General features: G+C 46.9%; 3 protein-coding genes across 3 annotated transcripts; all 3 read right to left on the bottom strand.

The window, feature by feature from the left end:
• Positions 1-2,176: 2,176 nt before the first annotated feature.
• On the bottom strand, positions 2,177-11,276 carry LOC119628724 (uncharacterized). The gene is made up of 4 exons (XM_038012049.2): positions 11,240-11,276; positions 8,545-8,647; positions 3,929-3,974; positions 2,177-3,191 (listed from the first exon to the last, which is right to left on the bottom strand). Exon 4 carries the CDS (start codon positions 3,181-3,183, stop codon positions 2,335-2,337), a length of 849 nt encoding a protein of 282 aa, XP_037867977.1. The 5' UTR covers positions 3,184-3,191; positions 3,929-3,974; positions 8,545-8,647; positions 11,240-11,276; the 3' UTR covers positions 2,177-2,334.
• Positions 11,277-14,421: 3,145 nt separating this feature from the next.
• Positions 14,422-15,968, bottom strand: LOC119628725 (uncharacterized). Its single transcript, XM_038012050.2, has 2 exons — positions 15,932-15,968; positions 14,422-15,494 (listed from the first exon to the last, which is right to left on the bottom strand). The coding sequence occupies exon 2, from the start codon at positions 15,484-15,486 to the stop codon at positions 14,638-14,640; it is 849 nt and encodes a 282-aa protein (XP_037867978.1). The 5' UTR covers positions 15,487-15,494; positions 15,932-15,968; the 3' UTR covers positions 14,422-14,637.
• Positions 15,969-19,117: 3,149 nt separating this feature from the next.
• On the bottom strand, positions 19,118-20,822 carry LOC101740086 (uncharacterized). Its single transcript, XM_038012046.2, has 2 exons — positions 20,590-20,822; positions 19,118-20,190 (listed from the first exon to the last, which is right to left on the bottom strand). Exon 2 carries the CDS (start codon positions 20,180-20,182, stop codon positions 19,334-19,336), a length of 849 nt encoding a protein of 282 aa, XP_037867974.1. The 5' UTR covers positions 20,183-20,190; positions 20,590-20,822; the 3' UTR covers positions 19,118-19,333.
• Positions 20,823-21,130: the final 308 nt, after the last annotated feature.

The following is a 21,130-nucleotide window of genomic DNA, read 5'->3' as shown; positions in this document are numbered from 1 at the left end:
CTGACCTTCTGGTCAAACTTTTCGCCTCGAACTCAACTGTGGACGACGGGGGTGTCACACCACCGATCATCCCCCGGTGTGATAGTTCCCTGCCGGAGATCTGCTTTACACAGTGTACAGTCAGGCGGGAATTCCGACTCCTGGACGTCCATAAGTTGAGTGGGCCAGACGACATCCCTGCAGTGGTTCTGAAAACGTGTGCCCCTGAGCTGACGCTTGCGCTAACGCGTTTGTAACGCCTCTCTTATTGCACTAACAGGGTTCCGTCTTCATGGACGACCGCCCACGTCCACCCTATCCCCAAGAAGGGTGACCGGTCAGACCCATCGAGCTATAGGCCTATCGCGATAACTTCCTTGCTTTCCAAGGTGATGGAGCGAATAATAAATATACAACTCCTGAAGTATCTTGAAGATCCCCAGCTGATCAGTGACCGACAGTACGGTTTCCGTCACGGTCGCTCAACTGGCGATCTTTTTGTATACCTTACTCACAGGTGGGCTCAAGCCTTCGAAAGCAAGGGCGAGGCTCTTGCTGTGAGCCTTGATATCGCGAAGGCCTTCGACAGGGTCTGGCATAGGGCACTTCTGTCGAAGCTACTATCTTACAAAATTCCTGAGGGTCTCTGCAAGTGGATCGCTAGCTTTTTGGATGGACGGAGCATCACGGTCGTTGTAGACGGTGACTGTTCTGATACCGTGACCCTTAACGCTGGCGTTCCACAAGGTTCGGCGCTCTCCCCCATGCTTTTCATCCTGTTTATCAACGACATGCTGTCTATTGACGGCATGCATTGCTATGCGGATGACAGCACGGGGGATGGGTGATATATCGGCCATCAGAGTCTTTCTCGGAGCGTGGTGCAAGAGAGACGATCAGAACTTGTGTGCAGAACGGGTTGAATTGAACTTGGTTCAATTCAACCCGTTAAAAACACAAGTTTGCGCGTTCACTGCGAAGAAGGGCCCCTTTGACATGGCGCCGCAATTCCAATCCCCCCTCCCTGGCGTATCCCTGCAACCTTCCGAGAGTATTGGGATACTTGTGGTCGACATTTCAAGCGATGTCCAGTTTCGGTGTCATTTGGTAGGCAAAGCCAAGTTGGCGTCCAAAATGCGGGGAGTCCTCAACAGAGCGAAGCGGTACTTCACGTCTGAACAAAGGCTTTTGCTTTATAAAGCACAAGTCTGGCCTCGCGTGGAGTACTGCTCCCATCTCTGGGCCGGGGCTCCCAAGTACCAGCTTCTTCCATTTGACTCCATACAGAGGAGGGCCGTTCGGATTGTCGATAATCCCATTCTCACGGATCGTTTGGAACCTCTGGGTCTGCGGAGGGACTTCGGTTCCCTCTGTATTTTGTACCGTATGTTCCATGGGGAGTGCTCTGAGGAATTGTCCGAGATGATACCGGCATCTCTTTTTTACCATCACACTGCCGGCCACCGGAGTAGAGGTCATCCATACTATCTGGAGCCACTGCGGTCATCCACAGTGCGTTTTCAGAGGTTTTTTTTGCCACTTACCATCCGGCAATGGAATGAGCTACCTTCCACGGTGTTTCCCGAGCGCTACACATGACATGTCCTTCTTCAAACGAGGCTTGTGGAGAGTATAAAGCGGTAGGCAGCGGCTTGACCCTGACATTGCTGAAGTCTATGGGTGACGGTAACCACTCACCATCAGGTGGGCCGTATGCTCGTCTGCCTACAAAGTCAATAAATAAAAAATAGCATGAACCTAAACAAAAAACTCTCATGAACTCCAGTTCCTCCAGAGATTTGCTGCATAAGTTTACACTTTTTGACCACTTCAATATTTCGTTGAGAACTCTGTTTAAAGAATAATTTATTAATTATTATTATCGTGATAAGTAGACTCAACTTGAAAGAGGCGATTGAATGAGAACTAGCAACCTATAGCAATGAGAAATATGAAATTACTAACGTGAAAATAAAATACTTTTTATTTTTTATGTTTACCAGCGCCATCTATTAAATAAGCACCGCTAATACAATTCTAACACATAGATGCAGCCGTTTCTCTCGTTAAAGGATTATGTTTTGGAATTGCCCATCGAGTTTCGTGACATATCGGATCACACATCGGATGCTCTACTTTACGCTCATATGCTATAGAAGTATAAATGGTTCAGGTAAACAAGAAATAAAACAACAACAACATTCCACAAGATTCATTCGGATTTCATTTCAATCAAAAACACGTTATTCCTATAATATAATTAAGACTGCTTTTACAGTTTAATGTCGTGTTTGTCGTCGTCTGTAAAAGTCATTTTAATTATCACTACAACTCGCGAAATCCGAAGATATTACGTTATTCCGCTAGTTGGTTCTCCAACTGTGAGAGAATAGTTTCAAAAGCGCGCTCTGTTTTCATATATTCCAACTTCTCTTGGTCACTGAACACGTACGGTTCACTGGTCGCGTTGGGATAGATGATGTAAGGCTGTTTTAGGGACATAAGCCACGCTCCGTGCTTTATTGTGATCGGAGGCCTAGAGATTAACGGTATGGTTGAGTTAACTGGAAGACCTTCGATCTTCTTCGCACCGGCTGAAGTGACAACATACGGGTGATCGTTCGCTCCGATGTAGTATAAGTTGTCATCCCAGTCCAGCGCTATTTTCTCGGCATGCTCAGCTTCGTTGATTTTGACTTTCTTGGTGCCTTCCTCCGTGACCTTGTAGACGACGTGGTCTTCTGTCAGAATGTACAGGTCGTCACTGTGGTTCTCTATTGTGATCCCGATGACGTTGTCACTCAGATTGCCGTACTTCTCAAGCTTCTCTGTTTCTGTGTCGTAAATGTAGATACCGTCCTTATTACCCAAAAAGGTGCGCGACTTCGGAGACCAATCTGAGATGGCATTGCCGTCTTCTAAAATTTTCTTCACTTTGCCGTTTTTGTAGGCGTATATACTTTTGTCCACTTTATTGCCACGCCTAGTTATGGTACGCGCAATGAATGTTGTGGTGTTAGAATCAAAGATTCCGCTGGAGTTGTCGGGGACCGAGCTGCTATTATTTCCGCTGGTGTCATTCAGTGGATTGGTAATGTCATGGTTGCTGGAGTCAGTGTCATAATCCTTTTGCGGCAATGAGTGAGAATCAGCCGTCTTCAGGCAGACCAGTAAGCTTGCCAGGCAAACTAACAGCACCCTCATCTTGGAATCTATAATGTCAATAAAAGGAGCCTTTAGTACTATAGAGGGGAAGGTGAGCGTCACGTCAGTCAGACATCACGTGGGGACCGGAGCATCCCCCCGGCCCCCGCGTGCGCTCGTTACCCGGGTGACACTTTGGAGAAGATCTCGAGTGTGCGCCACTCGGTGTCAACTAATCAACAATGTTGTTTGACTGAATGTCTGAACTTGACACGATCCGGAGTCCTACTCAGTTATTCACGGACGTTTAAAACTCTCTACTGTAATCCTGTGTAAAGCGTGGACTATAATTTCTACTGGTCGCTTCAATTAAGCTATTCAGAGAGTAGGTTATTTTTTTTAATGTATTTATAACACATGCACGTACGACTAGAATTTTTGATTGACTTATTATTTAGTAATATAAATGACAAAATTATTATTTAATATAAATCATACTAAATATTATTAAATTATTAACGTTAAATATTTATTATTAATTATTTAATATTAAAAAAAAAAAGAAATTTAATAAAAATAAAGTATAACTTCTTACGTGCGTACATAAGTACGCGCACACAAGAATTATCGCCCAGGTCCATAATGTTAAGATTTAATTTAAAACCCTCTACTTCACTGCGGTTGAGAGTTAAGAACAGTTCCTAGGTGAGCCTTTGCCCGCCCACCTATCCTGGTAAAACTGGAAAGGCCTCCGGGCTACCAGTAAGCCTTCAAGCATAAAAAAAAGTTAAGAACAGTGACTTACCGTTTCGAGCAACAGAGCACGACTGACACTTCTGTATTTGTCCGATCTGTATTTATGAAACATAAAAGATGTTTAGGAAAAACAATAGATACCCTTGAGGTCAAGTATATAATATAATATCATTCACGAGAAATACGCCGCGACTTTGCCCGCGTTGATTTTCAATTCTTCCGAATGAATGCAATTTCCGCAGAGATTGTCGCATTCTCTTGTGTATAAAGTGACAGTCGAACAAATTGATTGATAATTTAAAAAGCACGAACAATAATCATAATCGTAATCGTATTTATTATAGTAGATAGGCCCAGTATAGGCCGCGATGCAAAGTACCCTAATCGTTAATGTAAATGTATGTTAATCCAAGTGTTAACGAAAGAAGCGGTGCCCCCCTCTACGACGCCGCGGGACGCGCGCGCCCCTCCATTTCATTCCGCCCCGACCAGCCGTATGATCGCACGCACCCAGTACACACCATTTTGTTGGCGCGTCCATTTTCAAGAATCCTCCGTTAAACAAGAACTTTTGGGGATTGATTGCTTCCTGCTTCCGTAGGTTTAACCGGCGATTCCCTACAAGTGACCCCTGGGTGGTGCTAAACGGGAGACGAATACATAATCGGTGGTAGGATTTGTCCGACTGGCTGGCGACCACTCTCCAATTAGAGTCTGCCGCCAAACAGTCTAGCTATGCTCCGGCGTATGGGTTGGAAAGCCAATTTTATTCCTTCCCTTTCCTCTTCCTTGTTCGGGGTGAATCTTGATGATACCTGGAACATGCGAAACAGATGTGCGTGCGAGCTCGCGGGACGTGATTGTTTGACGGGGGTATAGGGAGACCTAGTGAAACGGAGTTCGCCGCCGCCCTCCGGTCAGTTGGGGACTTGAACCCGGGTGTCACTACTAAGCTCCGCCCCGGAAAGCTGTCCCGCCAACCGGTGTAAAATCCTGTCATGCGATCGTCGTGCCGGAGTCGGAGAATGGAGTGGATCCCGGCGATCGCACGCAGGGCGGACCGGGGGCCCTTCCATGCCCTGCGTCAGTCTCTCACGCAACCCGTGGTCGAGCACGTACTGTGTTTCGCGCTTTATTCAGGTGTTGTCATGATTTCGCCTCGAACTTCCTACCCCACCTAATCCCACTTTCCAAATAAAATTATGACAGCTCGAAAAAGAAAAAGGGTTTTGTCGGCGATTCCCCATTCTACATTTAATGTGAATTTCAGCAATGTAAAGGGTCTACATAGCAACTTCGACGCCGTACACCACCATCTTGAGACGAGCATGTGCAAGAGGGGACTAACCGCGTGCTTGAGCAGTACCCATCTGCGGAGGTAGTGGTTCTTGGAGACTTTAGCGCTCACCACCAGGAGGAGTTGGGGTCCAGAACCACCTGACCTCCCGGGTCGGGCTGCCTACGATTTCGCCCTGGCCTACGGCTTCTCCCAGCTGGTGACACAGCCCGCCCGTGTCCCAGATATTGAGGGGCACGAACCTTCTCTGTTGGATCTTCTGCTAACCACCGATCCAGCCGGATACGGTGTGGTGGTCGACGCTCCGCTTGGATCGTCTGATCACTGCCTTATGCGTGCTACCACACCACTCTCTCGTCCTAGTTGTCGAACGATGACCAGGTATCGAAGAGTTTGGCAGTATATGTCAGCAGATTGGGATGGATTGCGTGAATTTTACGCATCCTACCCATGGAGGCGATTCTGCTTTTCCTCTGCTGATCCTGACGTCGGTGCAGACCGTCTTAAAGACGTGGTGCTCCATGGAATGGAATTGTTTATTCCCTCCTCTGAAGCGCCCGTTGGGGGTAGCAGCAGACCCTGGTATAACAAGGCCAACAGGGACGCTGGACACCTCAGGCGGTCCGCATACGTGGCATGGGATGATGCCAGGAGACGTCGGGATCCTAACATCTCAGAGAAAAGGCGGAGATATAACGCCGCTTCCAGGTCCTACAAGAAGGTTATTGCCAGGGCGAAGTTGGAGCACGTTGCTAGAATTGGCGAGCGACAGAAGAGCTATCCCTCCGGGAGCCGTGCTTTTTTGGCGCTCGCCAAAGCTGCAGAAGGAAACTTTTGCAGGTCTAGTCTCCCACCACTACACCACCGATGACAGTCTGACCCATAGTGCGAAAGAGAAGGCTGACCTTCTGGTCAAACTCTTCGCCTCGAACTCGACTGTGGACGACGGGGGTGCCACACCACCGAACATCCCAAGGTGTGATAGTTCCCTGCCGGAGATCTGCTTTACACAGTGTGCAGTCAGGCGGGAATTCCGACTCCTGGACGTCCATAAGTCGAGTGGACCAGACGACATCCCTGCAGTGGTTCTGAAAACGTGTGCCCCTGAGCTGACGTCTGCGCTAACGCGTTTGTAACGCCTCTCTTATTGCACTAACAGGGTTCCGTCTTCATGGACGACCGCCCACGTCCACCCTATCCCCAAGAAGGGTGACCGGTCGGACCCATCGAGCTACAGGCCTATCGCGATAACTTCCTTGCTTTCCAAGGTGACGGAGCGAATAATAAATACACAACTCCTGAAGTATCTTGAAGATCGCAGGTGATCAGTGACCGACAGTACGGTTTCCGTCACGGTCGCTCAGCTGGCGATCTTTTTGTATACCTTACTCACAGGTGGGCTGAAGCCTTGGAGAACAAGGGCGAGGCTCTTGCTGTGAGCCTTGATATCGCGAAGGCCTTCGACAGGGTCTGGCATAGGGCACTTCTATCGAAGCTACCATCTTACGGAATCCCCGAGGGTCTCTGCAAGTGGATCGCTAGCTTTTTGGATGGGCGGAGCATCACGGTCGTTGTAGACGGTGACTGTTCTGATGCCATTACCATTAACGCTGGCGTTCCACAAATTTCGGTGCTCTCCCCTACGCTTTTCATCCTGTATATCAATGACATGCTGTCTATTGACGGCATGCATTGCTATGCGGATGACAGCACGGGGGAGACGATCAAAACTTGTGTCTGAAGTGGAGAACTCTCTGGGGCGAGTCTCCGGTGGGGTGGAACCAAGTTCAATTCAACCCGATAAAGACACAAGTTTGTGCGTTCACTGCGAAGAAGGACCCCTTTATCATGGCGCCGCAATTCCAATCCCCCCTCCCTGGAGTATCCCTGCAACCTTCCGAGAGTATCGGGATACTTGGGGTTGACATTTCGAGCGACGTCCAGTTTCGGAGTCACTTGGAAGGCAAAGCCAAGTTGGCGTCCAAAATGCTAGGAGTCCTCAACAGAGCGAAGCGGTACTTCACGTCTGGACAAAGGCTTTTGCTTTATAAAGCACAAGTCTGGCCTCGCGTGGAGTACTGCTCCCATCTCTGGGCCGGGGCTCCCAAGTACCAGCTTCTTCCATTTGATTCCCTACAGAGAAGGGCCGTTCGAATTGTCTATAATCCCATTCTCACGGATCGTTTGGAACCTCTGGGTCTGCGGAGGGACTTCGGTTCCCTCTGTATTTTGTACCGTATGTTCCATGGGAAGTGCTCTGAGGAATTGTTCGAGATGATACCGGCATCTCTTTTTTAGCATTGCACCGCCCGCCATCAGAGTAGAGTTCATCCATACTACCTGGAGCCACTGCGGTCATCCACAGTGCGTTTCCAGAGAATTTTTTTGCCACGTACCATCCGGCTATGGAATGAGCTCCCCTCCACAGTCTTTCCCGAGCGCTATGACATGTCCTTCTTCAAATGAGGCTTGTGGAGAGTGTTAAGCGGTAGGCAGCGGCTTAGCTCTGCCTCTGGCATTGCTAAAGTCCATGGGCGACGGTAACCACTCACCATCAGGTGGGCCGTATTCTCGGCTGCTTACAAGGGCAACAAAAAAATCAAGAACACGCGCGGCCATCACAAAAAATCGCTGCCGCGTGCAATTTCGAGAAGCCTCGTTAACGAGTCCCGCGATCTATATGTTACCGTAACGAGAGCGCTACTCAATCGTTCGTACTCAGACCAAAAGGTCTATTAAGAATCTCTCATCTGATACACTAACTTTAATGGCTTAAATGGCTTATAAATTAATTGAAGATTATACATGTTTTACGTAATCACTTATTAACTATTTTTTTTTATATTGTATCTATTTTTTCTTAAGCTATTTAAAACCTATTTCGGCCTGCAGATGATTCGTTGGCTGTTTCGCTTCGAGTAGTCCTGATTACTAACTGACTACGTGCCATCTCTGCAACGCTTTGATAGCCTATACCACATCCCTAGAATCATCGAGAATATTCCACACATTTCTAGTATTGTGTTTCCGCTATCTGATAATAGATGGCGTTATACTTCTCAAGCGTTCTAGATGCTACTAGATCCTTACATATTCATTCGACTATTCGGCGATAGATGGCGTTACTCTTACCAGCGTAACATTACTATAGAGGGTAAGATGAGCGTCACGTCAGTCAGGCATCACGCGGGGACCAGAGCATCTACCGGAACTACTTTAATGCCGTTAGTAGTTAAGACTTCCACCTCATGTCTCAAGGCAGCTTTCCCGCTGTGGTCATGGGCTCAGTTTTCGCTTATTATTTCTGTCCATCTCAAGCATTGACGAACATCTAAATACAGTTGGTAAGAATAAGAACAATGACTTACCGCTTCGAGCAACAGAGCACGACTGACACTTCTGTATTTGTCCGATCTGTACTTTTTTTTTCGTCGCGATCGCGACAGGCCAGCGCCCGCGTCTCGCGACTCACTGCTTAGTATAAAAATATATGAAACCCTAAACAACGCAAGCGACCCGGTCGCGCGACCTGTGGGCGTGGCTAGCAAGCGACCGTGGTCGCGCGACGCTACTGCTGCAGGAGCAGTGGCGCCGCGCGACCCTCCACGTTTACGTCAAAATGGCGTCATTTTCCAGACATGATGACGAACTATTATTTTTTTAATTTTTTTATTGCCTAGGTGTGTGGACGAGTTCACAGCCCACCTGGTGTTAAGTGGTTACTGGAACCCATAGACATCTACAACGTAAATGCGCCACACAAGAGGCCCTACCATACACATACAAGGTGGTAGGGCCTCTTGTGAGTCCGCACGGGTAGGTACCACCGCCCCGCCTATTTCTGCCGTGAAGCAATAATGCGTTTCGGTTTGAAGGGTGGAGCAGCCGTTGTAACTTTACTGAGTCCTTAGAACTTATATCTCAAGGTGTGTGGCGCATTTACGTTGTAGATGTCTATGGGTTCCAGTAACCACTTAACACCGGGTGGGCTGTGAGCTCGTCCACACATCTAGGTAATAAATAAATAAAAAAGATAATAGGCCCAGTATTACTGGCCGAGTGATCCCGTTTATCATGTTCATTAAATGAACGGTTTTTACTTGATTTATATTTGCGTATATTCGTGTGTACTACTCTTACAGTTCGAGCCAATACCATGCTATGTGAACATAACAAAAAAAAGTTTCCCACGGAGATTATTGAGAGCATGGCAAAATATGTCAATCATCTCAGGGGTCCGGTGCCGGTGTGTGTCCAGCTGCTGGAGGGTGGTCTCGCACCTGATCTGTACCTACACATTGTTACGCCACTAACGCCATCTATCGCCGAATAGCCGAAACGAATACCAAGGGATCTAGTATCATCTAGAACTCTTGAAAAGTGCAACACCATTAGTTGTAAGATACCGGATCGATTTGTGAGGAATGTTCGATAGAGGATGTCGTATCGACTATAAAGGCGTTGCAGAGATGGAACGCAGTCACTCAGTAATCGAAACTACTCGAAGCGAAGCAGCGAACGGATCACCTGAAGCGAAGTGGAAGGAGCGAATTGAGAATTTTAAATTGTTTGTGGAGTGTTTCAAGTTGTACTTTGTTTTTCTTTTATTGCTTAGATGTGTGGACGAGCTCACAGCCCCCCCGGTGTTAAGTGGTTACTGGAGCTCATAGACATCCACAACGTAAATGCACACCCACAGACCTTGAGATATAGTTCTAAGGTCTCATTATAGTCATAACGGCTGCCCCACCCTTCAAACCGAAACGCATTACTGCTTCACGGCAGAAATAGGCGGGGTAGTGGTACCTACCCGTGCGGACTCACAAGAAGTCTCGCCTTGTCGCGGCGGTGGGGCTTAAGCGTGCACCCCGATACCGTGGAGCAGCGTTGTCTGCACAGGGGTGCCGCGAACTAAGAGGACTGCACACCGTTTTCCCGTTTCCTACCTTTGCTAGACAAAGGGTGCGCGAAGAGGGAGAGGGCTCCCTTCTGGAGCCCTCTTGGATGCTAGGCCATATCCCCGGCTGCCTCTTGGCAGCTTGAGGGGAAGGCCCTCAAGAGGGGGGTACCGGTTTACCGGCGTGGCTTCGTAAAAGCATACCGTAATCCCTACCGAGTAGGAGGCGGAGGCCGCTGCGTAACAGGGGCCGCGAGGATGCGAACCTCTATAAAAAATGCCTTAATCTTAAGCTTGTGACGTGCCCGGCGATGAGATGAGTGGCTGGAGGGAGTCCAGTCGTGAGGACCGTCCCAGGGGATCGACCCCTGGTTAAATAACAAAGGAACAATAATAATGATGGCACACTTAAAAGAAAAATTACCCCAGGAGAGTACCACCTTAGGTGGAGAATCCCTCCATGCTTCCACCTCGGTGGGAGTACGCTGCTCCGCGTATTCTGGGGGGGAAAAGCATGCCATGATGAAGGGGGCTATGCGACGGGCAGCGGAAAACCCGTCGAACAGAGGCGTGCTAGAAGTACAATGCCATCTATTGTCAGATAGCGGAAGTACGCACCGAAAGTGCTCAACTTATGAGGAATGCTCTCAACGATGATGTCGTATCGACTATAAAGGCGTTGCAGAGATGACACGCATTCAGTTAATAATCGGAACTACTCGAAGCGAAACAGAAAACGGATCACCTGAAGCGAAACGGAAGAAGCGAATTGAGAATTTTAAAGTGTTTGTGAAGCGTTCTAAGTGATAAATACAGTTTTAAATTGTACTTTAGTGGAACATTTATTTATCGTGAACCCCAGCGCGTAACAATATGTATATATTATTATGTACTATTTACTCGTCCGCACTAACTCACTGACCGATTCTTCAACTCAGAGCCCCAGCCACTGAGTCATAAGCTTGGAATAAAGTCGAGCATTGTTGAGACGCTTATGTCTCCCTAACCAGTTTCCAACAAAGTTCTTCGCCACCACAAAAGTGAAGCCGCTGCCTAGGGCCCTACAGCCCGGTACAAGACACCAGTGTAGTTCCCACAGCTGGAATAGAGTCTGATGTCGCTCAGCGCCCTGACATATCCTTCTACAAATATCGAACAAACAAGACATCGAATAATCCGCGGCGCGCACCCCGGAGTTCCTCTGACACTGAGTTACACAAAGTACAGTAATTCATTAAATCAATGTTTTGGGAATTCGATCTACTATGTCTTATCGTCATGATGAATGACACTTTGACCTTTTTCGTGTGCTACCAAATTAACGTCTGATTCTAAAACTGTTTGACTTGTTCATGTACTGATTGGTTCACACTCGTTAATGAACGCGTGCGACATCTGTGAATATTATTCTTTTTTTTTTTTTTTTTATTGCATAGGTATGTGGACCAGCTCACAGCCCACCTGGTGTTAAGTGGTTACTGGAGCCCATAGACATCTATAACGTAAAATGCGCCACACACCTTGAGATATAGTTCTAAGGTCTCAGTATTGTCACAACGGCTACCCCACCCTTCAAACCGAAACGCATTACTGCTTCACGGCAGAAATAGGCGGGGCGATGGTACCTACCCGCGCGGACTCACAAAAGGTCCTACCACCAGTCATTACGCAAATTATAATTTTTGCGGGTTTGATTTTTATTGCACGATGTTATTCCTTCACCGTGGAAGTCAATCGTGAACATTTGTTAAGTACGTATTTCATTAGAAAAATTGGTACTCGCCTGCGGGATTCGAACACCGGTGCATCGCTCGATACGAATGCACCGGACGTCTTATCCTTTAGGCCACGACGACTTCAAAACAATTCTGGAACAAACAACCTAAAGTACTGCGAATTTTGTTAAAATATGTAACCGCTATGAGGAACTGTATCTATCCCGCGTTATCGAAAGAAGCGGTTTGAAGTCGTCGTGGCCTAACGGATAAGACGTCCGGTGCATTCGTGTTGAAGCGATGCACCGGTGTTCGAATCCCGCAGGCGGGTACCAATTTTTCTAATGAAATACGTACTCAACAAATGTTCACGATTGACTTCCACGGTGAAGGAATAACATCGTGTAATAAAAATGAAACCCGCAAAATTATAATTTGCGTAATTACTGGTGGTAGGACCTCTTGTGAGTCCGCACGGGTAGGTATCACCGCCCCGCCTATTTCTGCAGTGAAGCAGTAACGCGTTTCGGTTTGAAGGGTGGGGCAGCCGTTGTGACTATACTGAGACCTTAGAACTATATCTCAAGGTGTGTGGCGCATTTACGTTGTAGATGTCTATGGGCTCCAGTAACCACTTAACATCAGGTGGGCTGTGAGCTCGTCCACACATCTAAGCAATAAAAAAAATAAAAAAAGCGGACGATATCGGCATACATAAAGCCGGTATACCAAAAAATCATCCGACTAGCTTCCGCCCTATTAACCTACTCATGTCTCTAGGCAAACTGTACGAGCGTCCACTCTACAAACGTTGCAGAGACTTCGTCTCATCGAAGGTCATTCTCATCGATGAACAATTCGAATTTCACACAAATCACTCAAAATATGTATAACAGGTGCACCATCTCACGGAGCACATTCTCGAAGGGCTTAACCGACAAAAACCGTTCTACACGGGAGGCCTCTTCTTTGACGTCGCAAAAGCCGACAAAGTCTGGCACAACGGTTTGATTTTCAAACAAATTCAACATGGGCGATCCGGACAGTCTCGTGCTCATCATACGGGCACTTTTTGTCGATGCTCGACTTTCGTGAGTTCACCATCTTGCAAAAGGAGGTGGCGGAACGAGAGAGGGAGAGCTCGTCCTACTCCGCACCCACCCGTCACCGCCGAGTCGGAGACCGAAGAACCGCGCGTTGCACTAACTGCACTCTAGCGTGCTACATGATAGCAGTTTCATAGAACTGCTGGGTAAGAGCAACCAGCTGGCGGTGTATTGCGTTCCGACCCAGCTGGCAGTCATTGACTATCGCCTCGACCATCCGTCGGTCGGGCGCCCTAGGGGTGGTACCGAAAGTCTTGTTCTAGTGTTGACTGTTGGAGCCCCCCTACTCTGATTGGGTTCTGATCGCGGGTGGAGATCGGACGACGGGTGAGTGCAAGGGGAATCGTTTGGTGAGTAGGGCCCTAAAGCATGCGCTGCCGAGGAGTAATAGAGCGACCGGTTGGCGTTGTATCGCGTCCCGACCCGGCAGGTTGGTTCTGTTCCAGCGAGGTATTCCGGGACACCAGCGGCACCGTCTGGGCGGCCTGACGGGCTACCGTACCGAGACGGCCGACGTTTCAGAGCCTTCAATTCGCCTCGAAGGCTCCGTCGGCTGGGCGTTATTGATCCGTTCTTCGGATGAGCCGCGCCGTCTGGTTGTAGTGTTGACCGCGGTAGCCCCCCTACCTCATCCGGGTTCTGACCTTGGAGGGGATCGGACGTCAGATGTAAGAGTGCAGGGGAGTCGTTTAGTGGGTGGGCCCTAAAACTCCATGGGCCCGCGGTCTGCTCTCAACACCTGCAGATTGTTGAGTCCCACATACGCCGCGCGCCCCCAAGGCGCGGTGACCTCGTAGGAGGTTCGGTCCCCGGCGAAATAGCTGATCTTGAGTTGTTAGGTTCCCTTTGGAGACGCCTGGGTAGCTGTAAGCAAATCCTACTCCTCCTGGCTGAGCCCGTGCCCGCCCACCTGTCGTGGTGAAATAAGAAAAGCCTCCGGGCTACCAGTCATCCTTCAACCATACGTAATAACACGTATTAATAATACATGGATTCTGTTAATAACATATACCGTGAATCCGCAATTTTAATATATCATAAACCGGAATCAACAAATGAAAAGGAATCAAGGAACAAATGTCGACAGTCCTTTAACAATTGTTTGTTCTACATTATGATCTGTGTGTTCCGTGGAGACTCTTCTAACATTTGTAGGAGACGACCGCGACACTGTCATTTCCATCTTAGCACTGTATCTTCCGCCTCAGGGAAAAGATTCATCATTTGAAAAGGGGCGCACCACGGGGATCTCTTCTGGAAGTGATTCTGTTACATTCTATCATGATGCAATGCAAATGCGCTGTCTCGGTGTTTCTTCAGAGGTGTGGAATTTACTTTTTCTATTGAGATCCAAGGTCTAAAGTGGACTTTTAGTGAACCCTCGTGTTAGGCAGCGCCCAGGCTGTGTCTCCGGCGTTGGTGGTGTCCACGAGCAACGGCAACCACATACATCGGATGCTCTACTTTATGCTTATAATGATATGCGTTGTAATATGGTCCAGGTAAACAAGAAATAAAACAACAACATTCGACAAGATTCATTCATTTCAATCAAAAAACACGTTATGTCTATAATTAAAATTGCTTTTACAGTTGAACCTCGGGTGTTATTGTCAATATTAAATTCCCAATGTTTAGAATTCTTTACAGTTTGCGTGGTCATGGCCGACTGCGTCTGGCATGGTCAGTATATAAAAGTCATTATAATTATCTCTACAACGCGCAAAATCCGAAGATAATACGTCATTCCTCTATTTGGTTCCTGAACTGTGAGAAAATAACATCAAGATCACGAATTCTTTTCTCGTGTTCCAGCTTCTCTTGGTCGTTATATACGTATGGTTTGCTGGTCGCGTTGGGATAGATGATGTAGGGCTGTTTTCCGGACATAAACCACGCTCCGTGTTTTATCTTGATCGGAGGCCTACAGATAAACACTGAGGTTGGGTTAGCTGGAAGACCTTCGATCTTTTTCGCACCGTCCGAAGCGACAACATACGGATGATCGTTCGCTCCGATGTAGTACAAGTTGTCATCCCAGTCCAACGCTATTCTCTCGGCATGCTCAGCTTCGTTGACCTTGATCTTCTTGGTGCCTTCCTCCGTGACCTTGTAGACGACGTGGTCTTCGGTCAGAATGTACAGGTCGTCGGTGCGGTTTTCTTTTACGATCCCGATGACGCTGTCACTCAGATTGCCGTACTTCTCAAGCTTCTCTGTTTCTGTGTCGTAAATGTAGATACCGTCCTTATTGCCCAAATAGGCGCGCGACTTCGGAAACTCATCAAAGACGGCTATGCCGTCTTCTAAAACTTTCTTCGCTTTGCCGTTCTTGTGGGCGTATATACTTTTGTACTCTTTATTGTCATCCCTAGTTACGTAGTGCACGAGGAACGTTGTGGGGCCAAAATCGAACATTCCCCTGGAGTTGTCGGGATCCGAGCTGCTATTATTTCCGCTGGTGTCATACAGTGGATTGGTGATGTCATGGTTGCTGGAGTCAGTGTCGTAATCTTTTTGCGGCAATGAGTGAGAATCAGCCGTCTTCAGGCAGACCAGTAAGCCTGCCAGACAAACTAACAACACCCTCATCTTGGAATCTATAATTTCAACAAAAAGAGTCTTTAGTACTATAGAGGGGAAGGTGGGCGTCACGTCAGTCAGACATCACGTGGGGACCTGAGCGTCCCCCCGGCCCCCGCGTGCGCTCGTTACCCGGGTGACACTTTGGAGAAGGTCTCGAATGTGCGCCACTCAGTGTCACCCAATCAACAATGTTGTTTGACTGAATCTCTGAACTTGACACGATATGGAGTCCTATCCAGTTATTCATGGACGTTAATGTTAATATTTAATTAAGGTTTTAACCTTCAACTTTAATGCTCTAGTTGGTAGTTATGACTTCAACCTCATGTCTCAAGGCAGGCTTCCTGCTGTGGTCATTGGTTTAGTTTTCGCGCACTATTTGCATCCGTCTCAACCATTTACGAACATCTAAATACAGTAATCTAATACAGTAATAAGAACAATTACTTACCGTTTCGAGCAACAGAGCACGACTGAGACTTCTGGATTTGTGCGATCAGTATTTAAGAACCATAAAAGATGTTTAGAAAAACAACAGATACCCTTAAGGTCAAGTACATGTATCATTCATGAGACGTGCGCCGCGACTTTGCCCGCGTGAATTTAATGAATGTAATATTATGACACTCTGACCTTACTAAAGTGTAAACAAAACAATGTTTGATTCTAAAACTGTGTGTCTTGTTCATGTACCGATCGCTCAAACAGCTTAAGCTGCTAATTTTCTTGAAATATGTAACATTCTGATCCGAGCAACCGTCGCGTGCGGACGTACTTCCGTCGCGCTCGCTGCTCCTGTGCCCTCCTCCTCGTCCTCCGACTCGGACTCGGATATGAAGGTTGACCCATTCCCTGCCCTGGCAACAGATTGCTTCACCCTGGTCCAAAAGGGGAAGAAGCGTGCCACGCAGTCCCTGTCTCCCGCGACCACCAAAAATAGTAAAGCCGCGAACGCGTGCCCCCGACCACCGTGCCACAGTGTCGCCATGTCCGGTGACACAGTCAAAAACCCAGATCCCGTTCCCAGTAATCCTTCAAGAGGCCGCCTCGGATCGAGTCTCCCTGGAAGCTAAGGGCGAAAAATTAATTTCACCTGAGCCCGTAAACTAGGAACAGAATCAAAATTAAGGTACAAACACCCGACAACCACAGGGCCCGCTTCTTTTATCTCCGTAAGGAACGTTTAAGTTTTCGTACGTATACGCTCCAGGAGGAGCGTGAACTTCGTGCCGTGATACGTGGCATCCCCAAAGAGTTCAGTGCCGAGCTCTTCAAAGTCGACCTTCTTGAACAAGGCTTACTCGTCAATTCCGTGCACGGTATGCACAGTTGCCGCGGGAGGGAGCCATATAACATAGTTCTCGGCGCCCTCCGGCCTACTCGAGAGTGTAATTTTTTTTTATTGCTTAATGGTTGGACGAGCTCACAGCAGACCTGGTGTTAAGTGGTTACTGATAGACATCTACAACGTTAATGCACCACCCGCCCTGAAATATAAGTTCTAAGGTCCCAATATACCTAGTCAGGTCATAAGTATTGTCACACAGTAAAAACTTTTCTTTTAGAATGCTGGCCACAAAAAAGTTTATTGAATTCGAATTTCGAATTGTTCATGAAAATAAAAATGTATACTTTTAGAATTTTACTCATTTTTAAATATGGAGTACTTAGACGCTTAAAGAAGACCGTGTTGCAGTTATTGCGTTGCATCGTTGCGGTTACGCGCCAATTCAAATTTTTAACATACTGAAAAACTTGAATATAACCAAAAGATTCGTTTATCGTACCATCAAACGATACAATGAAGACTCTAGTGTAGATGACAGGTCAAGAAGTGGTCGCCCTCGGTCTGTTAGGACTCCAGCAGTGATAAAAGCTGTGAAGGCGCGAATTCAAAGAAATCCCAAACGTAAGCAGAAACTGTTGGCCCTTCAGATGGGGTTAAGCAGAACCACGGTGAAAAGGGTGTTAAATGAAGACTTAGGGCTTCGGGCATATCGAAGAAAAACAGGACATCGTTTGAATGCTCGTCTAATGGCCCTGAGACTGAAGAGATGCCGCGCTTTGTTGAAGCGGTACGCGGGAAAAAAATATCGGGAAATTCTTTTTTCGGATGAAAATTTTTTTACCGTAGAAGAGAGCTACAACAAACAAAATGATAAGGTATACGCACACAGTAGTAAAGAAGCGAGCAACCGTATTCCGCGTGTCCAACGAGGTCATTTTCCATCCTCGCTCATGGTATGGTTGGGAGTTGTGGAACCTGTTTCTCATACCATATTCAATAACAGGCACTGGGTATTCCAACAAGATTCGGCGCCAGCTCATAGAGCGAAGAGGACACAAGACTGGCTGGCGGCGCGTGAAATCGACTTCATCCGGCACGAAGACTGGCCCTCCTCCAGTCCAGATTTGTATCCGTTAGATTACAAGATATGGCAACACTTGGAGGAAAAGGCGTGCTCAAAGCCTCATCCCAATTTGGAGTCACTCAAGACATCCTTGATTAAGGCAGCCGCCGATATTGACATGGACCTCGTTCGTGCTGCGATAGACGACTGGCCGCGCAGATCGAAGGCCTGTATTGAAAATTACGGAGGTCAATTTGAATAAACTTTAGTGTCATAAGAATCTATGTTTTGTTAAGTTCATTTTGGTATATGAATGGTTACATAATGAATAAACTTGTTTCAATTATTTTACATTAAACATGTGACAGAATTTATGACCTGACTAGGTAGTTACAACGGCTGCCTCACTATTCAAATCGAAACGCATCACTGCTTCACGGCAGAAATAGGTGGGGTGGTGGTACCTACCCATACGGACTCACAAGAGGTCCTACCACCAGTAATTACGCAAATTATAATTTTGCGGGTTTGATCTCTATTACACGATGTTATTCTTTCACCGTGGAAGTCTACCTACTCGTGCGTACTCAGAAGACATCCTCCTACCACCAGTAAGGCGTCGGAACGGTACTTTGATAAGGCTATGCGTCATGATAGGCAGCGGCTTGGCTCTGCCCTTGGCATTGCTGAAGTCCATGGGCGACGGTAACCACTCACCATCAGGTGGGCCGTATGCTCGTCTGCCTACAAAGGCAATAAAAAAAAAATGATAATCGCCTTACCGTTGCCGCCGCTAACTACTCCCGAAATCCTGATTACGCAAAAGCTAGTCACCGTCGACGTCCTAGACACGTCCTTACGAATCCATCAGCTTCAATAACTGTTGTATTAGACTCCTTCAGCTCTAACACTAAGAGCCGGCTTAGGGACCCGGTAACCATGCTCGTCGAACTCTTAAAAGAGTTCGACGTGCAACTCAACCTAAGCATAGGTCCGCTGACCCTGTAATTTCCATCCTAGCACTGTATCTTCCGCCTCGGGAAAAAGATTCATCATTTGAAAAAGGGCGCACCACGTGGATCTTTTTGATAAATGATTCTGTCACGTTCTATCAAGATGAGCAAATACGCTCTCTAGGTATTTCTTCACAGATCTGTAATTTTCTTTTTCGAATGAGATTGTTGGGATCCACGAGCAACGGCAACCACATACATTGGATGCTCTACTTTATGCTCGTACCAATGTGCTTTATATGGTCCAGGTAAACAAGAAATAAAACAACAACATTCGACAAGATTCATTCATTTCAATCAAAAAACACGTTATTTCTATAATTAAAATTGCTTTTACAGTTTGACCTCCAGTTTGCTATTGTCACTATTAAAATCCCAAAGCTTCGAATTCTTTAGTTTTCGTGGTCATGGCCGACTGCGTTCGGCACGGTCAGTCTGTAAAAGTCATTTTAATTATCTCTACAACACGCGAAACCCGAAGATAATACGTTATTCCTCTGCTTGATTCCTCAACTGTAAGAAAATAAGTTGGAGAGCACGAATTCTTTTCTCATATTCCAACTTCTCTTGGTCGTTGAATACGTATGGTTCGCTGGTCGCGTTGCGATAGATGATGTAGGGCTGTTTTCCGGACATAAACCAGGATCTATGTTCTGTCGTGATTGGAGCCCTAGAGAACGAGGCTGAGGTTGGATTAGCTGGAAGACCTTCGATCTTCTTCGCACCGTCCGAAGTGACAACATACGGTTGATTGTTCGCTCCGATGTAGTACAAGTTGTCATCCCAGTCCAGCGCTATTTGCTCAGCATGCTCAGCTTCGTTGACTTTGACTTTCTTGGTGCCTTCCTCCGTGACCTTGTAGACGACGTGGTCTTCCGTCAGAATGTACAGGTCGTCAGTGCGGTTCTCTTTTAAGATCCCGATGATGCTGTCACTCAGATTGCCGTACTTCTCAAGCTTCTCTGTTTCTGTGTCGTAAGCGTAGATACCGTCCTTATTGCCCAAATAGGCGCGTGACTTCGAAAACCAATCTGAGACGGCCCTGCCGCCTGCTAAAATTTTTTTCACTTTGCCGTTCTTGTGGGCGTATATACCCTTGAACTCTTTCTTGTCACCCGTAGTTACGTAACGCAGGATTAATATTGTGGTTTTAGAATCAAAGATTCCGCTGGTGTTGTCGGGGACCGAGCTGCTATTATTTCCGCTGGTGTCATTCAGTGGATCGGTAATGTCATGTTTGCTGGAGTCGGTGTCGTAATCCTTTTGCGGCAATGAGTGAGGTTCAGCCGTCTTCAGGCAGACCAGTAAGCTTGCCAGGCAAACTAACAGCACCCTCATCTTGGAATCTATAATGTCAATAACAAACAGTCTATAGTACTATAGAGGAGAAGGTGAGCGTCACGTCAGTCAGACATCACGCGGGGACCGGAGCGTCCCCCCGGCCCCCGCGTGCGCTCGTTACCCGGGTGACACTTTGGAGAAGATCTCAAGTGTGCGCCACTGATCAACAATGTTCTTTGACTGTATCTCTGAACTTGAGACGATCTGGAGTCCCCTGTCCAGTTGTTCACGAGCGTTAATGTTAAGACTTAATTTAAAACCTTCAAAGCAGTTGGTAGTTATGACTTCGACCTCATGTCTCAAAACTGGCTTCCCGCTGCGGTCAAGGGCTCAGTTTTCGAGTATTCTTTGCATCTATCTCAAGCTTTAACAAACATCTAAATACAATAAGAACAGTGACTTACCGTTTTGAGCAACAGAGCACGACAGACGCTTCTGTATTTGTCCGATCTGTATTTAAGAAACATAAAAGACGTTTAGAAAAACAACAGATACCCTTGAGGTCAAGTACATGACGTATCATTCACGAGACGTGCGCCGCGACTTCGCCCGCGTGAATTTGCAATTCTTCTAAATGAATGAAATTTAAGCGGAGAGCGTTGTTTCTCACTTTCTCTTGTGTATAAACTACTAACAGTCGTAATTGTTATCGTAATCGTATTGTAGTGTTGGCCGAGTGATTGAGAACATGGCAAAATAATCTCAGGGGTCAGGTTTCCGATGCGTGTTGAGTTGCTGGAGGGCCACGATCTCTCGTACCTCATCTGTACCTACATAATATACCTAGTCTTGCCATAAAAACTGAGACAAAGGAAAAAAAATCTATTGCAAATAACATTTATTACTTTTACAGTGTGTTAGTTTAATACATAAATATAAAACAATTAAAGTATAAAAAGCTTATTCGAAGTGGTCTCCATTGGCTGCAATACAGTCCTTTAAATG

The sequence above is a fragment of the Bombyx mori genome, chromosome 7 (genome assembly GCF_030269925.1).
Source record: "Bombyx mori chromosome 7, ASM3026992v2".
Taxonomy (NCBI): domain Eukaryota; kingdom Metazoa; phylum Arthropoda; class Insecta; order Lepidoptera; family Bombycidae; genus Bombyx; species Bombyx mori.
This window is presented reverse-complemented; position numbering and strand designations above follow the sequence as displayed.